The 6000-nt window shown below is 38.5% G+C and overlaps 1 protein-coding gene across 1 annotated transcript in view; it reads left to right on the top strand.

Moving 5' to 3' along the window:
* Positions 1-6000, top strand: part of DTNBP1 (dystrobrevin binding protein 1) — a 105270-nt gene that overhangs the window by 21877 nt on the left and 77393 nt on the right. The window contains exon 3 of the mRNA XM_008064425.2: positions 4870-5002. Within this exon, the coding sequence (XP_008062616.1) occupies positions 4870-5002 (133 nt within the window). The remainder of the gene's footprint in view (positions 1-4869; positions 5003-6000) is intronic.

Here is a 6000-nt window from a genome sequence, read left to right as displayed (position 1 = left end):
CGGCCACTGCACTCCAGTCTGGGCAACAGAGTGAAACTCCAACTCAAAAAAAAAAAAGAAGACTTCTTTGTATATTTTGGATACTAGTCTTTTATCAGATATATATTTTACTAAGATTTTTCTCCCAGTTTATGCCTTGTCTTTTTAAATTTTTAAATATTTATATACTGTATGTGTATATTGCTTTTATTTTTTTTAATTGGCACACAGTTGTACCTGTTTATGGGGTACAGTTGATATTTCAATACATGTATGCAATGTGTAATCAAGTCAGCGTAATTAGGATATCCATCACCTTAAACATGTATCATTTCTTTATGTTGGGGACTTTAAAAATTCACTCTTCTAGCTGTTTGAACATATACAATAAGTTATTGTTAATTATGAGGAGGTACAGGCTTCCCCCACTAGTTAAGTGTTCTAGAAACCTATTGTCATCAGTTTACCATCTAGCAATGTGAGACACAAGTTTTGGAAGAAACGTCCCAAGTTGTGGCAAACAGATGACTGGTTCTTCCACCATAACAGCTCACCTGCCCATACCAGCTGAATATTCAGCAGTTTTTGACCAAAAAAGGCATGACTCCTGTGTCCCACTCTCCCTGTTCACCCGATCTCTCCCCACTGAGAGAGTTTTTTTGTTTACCTAGGTAGTTCTTCTTGTTTACCCAGTGAGTTCTGTTTACCCAGGTAGAAAAAGTCCTTAAAAGGAAAAATGTTGTTGATGTGGAAAAGGTGAAACAAAAAATGACTGAAGCACTAAAAGCCTTCAAAATTGACAGGTTCAGAAGTGTTTTGATCAGTGGAAAAGGCATCTTGATAGGTGTGTTACTTCAAATGGAGAGTACTTTGAAGGTGATTGTAGTTTGAACATGTAAGAATAAATACACAATTTATTATAAATAAATTCTGTGTTTTTTGGGGTCCCCATTTGTATCATCAACGTACAATGTTATAGAGCATTAGAATGTATACTTCCTACCTGGCTGTAATTTTGTATTTGTTACTCAACCTCTGGCTATCCTTCCCTGCCTCTAGTAACCACTGTTCTGCTTTCTATTTCTGAGATATCATTTTTTAGCTTCCACAATGAGTGAGAACATGCAATATCTGTCTTTCCATGCCTAGCTTATTTCACTTAGCACAGTATTCTCCAGGCTTTTTCATGTTGCTGCAAATGACACGATTTTGTTCTTTTTTATGACTGAAGAGTATTCTATTGTGGCTTCTACCACATTTCCTTTATCCATTCATATTTTGATGGACATGTAGGTTGATTCTATATCTTGTCTATTGTGAGTAGTGCCACAGTAAACATGAGAGTGCAGGTATCTATTTGACATACTGATTTTCTTTTCTTTGGGTAGATCCTTAGTGGATCATATGGTTCTGTTTTAAGTTTGTTGAGGAAGCTCAATGTTGTTTTCCATAATGGCCGTACTAATTTACATTCTCACTAACAGTGCATAAGAATTTCCCCTTCTTCTCATCCTTGCTAGCATCTATTGTTTTTTTTTTTATTATAGCCATCCTAACTGGGATAAGGTGTATATCTCATTGGGGTTTCAATTTGTATTTTCCTGATGATTAGTGATGTTTGCATTGTTTTATATACTCAACTTGTGTTGAGTACTACTTGTGTCTTTTTTGGACATAAAAAAGACCTCTAACCTAGATGTCCATTCAGCTCATTTGCCCATTTTCAAATGGAATTTTTTTTTTTTTTTGCTTGATGAGTTGAGTTCTTTGTATATTCTGGATATTAATCCCTTGTCAGATGAGTAGTTTGCAAATATTTTCTCCAATTCTGTTGATTGTCTCTTCCCTCTGTTGATTATGTTGTTGGTTTGCTGTACAAAAGTCTTTCAGTTGTTTTTTTTTTTTTTGAGTTGGAGTCTCACTCTGTCGCCCAGACTGGAGTGCAGTGGCTCGCTCCCGGCCACCGCAGCCTCGACCTGTTGGGCTCCGGCGATCCTTCCGCCTCAGCTTTCCAAGTATCTGGAACTACAGGCGCGTGCTACCACACCCTGCTAATTTTTTGATTTGTTGTAGAGATGAGGTCTCGCCAAGTTGCCCAGGCGGGTCTCGAACCCGCGGGCTCAGGCAATCCACTCACCTCAGCCTCCCAAGGTACGGGATTACAGGCTGAGCCACCGAGCCCAGTTGTCTTTCAGTTTATTACAATCCCATTTGTCTGTTTTTGCTTTTGTTTGCCTGTGCTTTTGAGGTCTTCTCCATAAAATATTTGCCCTGACCAATGTTCTGAAGTATTTTCCCTATGTTTTCATCTAGTAGTTTTATAGTTTGGGGACTTACACTTAAGTCTTTAGTCCATTTTGAGTTTTATTTTGTATTTAGTGAGAAATAGAGGTCTAGTTTCATTCTTCTGTGTATGAATCTTCAGTTTTTCAGCATAAGTTTTTGAAGAGACTGTTCTTTCCCTATGAATATTATTGACATCTTTGTCAAAAATCAGTTGGCTGTTAATACATGGATTTATTTCTGGGTTTGCTGTTTTCTTCCATTGGTCTTTATGCCTTTTTTTATGCTAGTACCATGTTGTTTTGGTTACTTTAGCTTTGTAGTAACCTTTTTTGCTCAGGTTTGCTTTGGTTGTTTGGGGATCTTTTGTAGTTTCATATGAATTTTAGTATTGTTTTTTCTATTTCTGTGAAGAATGTCATTGGTATTTTGATAGGGATTCATTGAATCTCTAGATCACTTTTGATAGTATAATCATTTTAATAATATTAATTCTTCCAATCCATGCCATATATATACTTATTTATTTATTTATTTTGTCCTCTTCAATTTCTTTCATTAGTGTCTTATAGTTTTCTCTCACCTCCTTGGTTATATTCATTCCTAGGTATTTTAATTTTTTAAACTATTGCAAATGGAATTGCTTTCTTTCTTTTTCTGCCAGTTCATCATGAGTGCATGACAGTGCTACTGATTTTTGTGTGTTGATTTTATATCCTGCAAAAATGTTTCTCAGTTCTAAATTCTTTTTGGAGGCGATTCTAGTGTTTTCTATATATCAGACCTTATCATCTGCAAACAGGGACAATTTGACATCCTCCTTTCCAGTTTGGATGCCCTTTATTTTTTTCTCTTGCTTAATTGTTCTGGCTTGGACTTCCAAAAGCAGGCACAAATCTGCATCTTAATAAACCTAGAATTGCAAGTTGAGGTTTGAGTTTTCCTCTAACCTAGATGCTATGAAAGCTGGTTTAGAAAGCCATATGAAAATCTAGGAGATAAATGAAGGAACTGTATTATAACTATTTAAATGAACTTGAGACTAGAAAACTGCACAACCAACTTGTTCCTGCTCACTGCTTCCTTCCCCCACTGAATCACTGTCACTTCCCAGCTTGGGAGTCACCTCTTGCTGAGCTTTCCCTCACTCAAGTGTGTTAGAAGTCACTCCTCTGAGTTCCCACAGCACCTCACGCATAACTCTGTCATGCTATGTTGCCATGTAAGTGTGCCTTCCTGTACTGTAAGCTCCATGAACTCAAGCATGTCTTTTTTATCTTTGTATCCCAGTTACTGGCATTTGTCAGTGGTATTTGATAAATGGTTATGAGGTTGTTTTGAGTTCCTGATCTTTGGCCTCTAAAGCTTTCTGTTGTATGAAAAACAACCAGTCCTTGCCCCTCCACTCTTGGTTTACTTAGCATCCTTCTAATAGTAAAGCATTATACTGTAAGAGGGACTCACTTTAGATTGCTGACTGCCCTTTACAAGCTATGTGACCTTAGGCAAGCCACTAAATTAGTGTCTCAAGGCTTTAGTATTGAATCTTTTCAGTGAAAGATTTAACTGAATAATCTGCAAATTCCAAAAAAGCTGCAAAGCTCTGTGGCCTAGAAGCAAAGTAGAGTAGTGAAAAACTAACGCTAGTCTAGTAACCTGTGTTTACCAAGTATTTGTGTATAAATCTACCTTGCCTTGAAGATAAATGTATATGATGTGCCAGAGGAAAAACAAACGCTAAAGTAACTTGGAAGCCTGAATTTTAAATTAAGTTTGGTACAATTTGTGTTAATTACATTTTGCTATATTCTCATTATGTGACAAAATTGGATATTCACGTGTCATATGTGAGGTCATTAAGATATAACATTAGATTAATCAAGATAGTCCATAACTTCATCTTCCTGGTTAATACACTATTTAGTAAAGTTATATCTTGAAATTTTGTGAAATATAGAAAAAAAAATTTTTTGAACCAGGCACGGCCTGTAATACTAGTGCTTCGGGAGGCTGAGGCAGGTGAATTGCTTGAGGCCGGAAGTTCAGGACCAAACTGGGCAACATAGTGAGACCTCATCTTAAAAATAATAATAATAATAATAATAATTTGAATTAATGTTGGTCAGTATATTTTATTTTGCTTCAAGAAACTTGTTGTTGTTGTCTTGTTTTGGTTTTTTTTTTGAGTTGGAGTCTCACTCTGTCTCCCAGACTGGAGTGCAGTGGCCGCTCCCGGCCACCGCAGCCTCGACCTGCTGGGCTCTGGTGATCCTTCCACCTCAGCCTTCCAAGTAGCTGGAACTACAAGCGCGCGCTACCACGCCTGGCTAATTTTTTGATTTACTGTAGAGATGAGGTCTCGCCAAGTTGCCCAGGTGGGTCCCGAACCCGTGGGCTCAGGCAGTCCACTCACCTCAGCCTCCCAAGGCACGGGATTACAGGCTGAGCCACTGATCCTGGCTAAGAAAGTTTAATGAACAATATTTTTAAAACACAAAATAAACTTGACAATATGAACTTTTACTTTTTTGCTCTTTTCATGTTCTTCATGATCAAGGATTCTGATTTTTGATGTTTGTTTTTTCTTTTTATCTTATATACTTTCAGCTCACTTAGAGGCTAGTTTTGAAGAGGTAGAAAACCACCTGCTGCATCTGGAAGATTTATGTGGTCAGTGTGAATTAGAAAGATACAAACATATGCAGTCCCAGCAACTGGAGAATTATAAGAAAAATAAGAGGTGAGTTTGAAAAACAGGCCACAATATCCATCTTCAATCTGGAAGTTTCTCCCATTACTTTACATACTATTCTTCGTAAGTCCTGGCTGATAAAAAGACATAGGTTTCAACATATAAAGCTCATTGATAAGCTTCCCAAACTTTTTTTTTTTAACCGTGCTTGTTGCCATTTTGTGGAGATGAGTTCAGGATAGGCTCAGATAGTCTGAAGCACGATTCTCCACTATAAAGGTGGAGGGGAGCAGAGCAGAGGGCCAAGTTTCCAACACAGTCGCAGCCCCAATCTGGTTTTCTCTAAGAGGCAAATGACTGAGCTGCTTTTCCTTTTTTTCTCTTTTATTACTTAGAGCAGGAGGCAAGGAACCTGAGCCCTGCCTGTGGAAAGGGGCTAGATGAGTTTGCATCTCAACTCTGTCACATACTACCTATGGGACCTTAGGCAAAATATTTAATCTCTCTGAGCCTCAGTGTTACTGATTTATGATGAGGATTATCATATACCCACCTCATAGAGTTGTTGTGAGAATTAAATGAGATAATTGTGATCTAATTCCAATTAGTGCTCTGTAAGTATTAATAATGATTATTATAACTAGGCCAACCTGAACTGGAAATGGAAGAGGGGTCTAAGGGTAACAGCCTGCCAGACTAGCTGTGGCATCCCAAGTCCTGCAGTGGCCATCTTGGACAGGGCTGGAAGGTGCAAGGTGGATATCTCTGAAGTCCATGGGGGGAGGTCCATCCACAGTGGCTGGTGAGAAAGCATGAATCTGATTGGCATCTGTCTGGGCACAGCAGGAACTGAAGCTGCAAGGGGGCTTTGCTAGACAGTAGGAAACAGAAGTCCTGGGGTTGGAGGCTGGTTATGGCTGAAGAGCAGATTTGGTGGGAGAGGGAGACAGAGCAGAGTACACTGTTGGTCTTATGAGTATTGGTAAGTGGAGTTATCCTGAGTCGAGAGTGTGGCAGTAGCAGCAGGGCTGCTGACAGGAGGTGAT

Source organism: Carlito syrichta, unplaced genomic scaffold (assembly GCF_000164805.1).
Source record: "Carlito syrichta isolate Samal-C Ts95f unplaced genomic scaffold, Tarsius_syrichta-2.0.1 Scaffold307336, whole genome shotgun sequence".
In the NCBI taxonomy this organism is placed as follows: Eukaryota; Metazoa; Chordata; class Mammalia; order Primates; family Tarsiidae; genus Carlito; species Carlito syrichta.
Note: the sequence above shows the minus strand (reverse complement) of the source record. Positions and strands in the feature narration are given on the sequence as shown.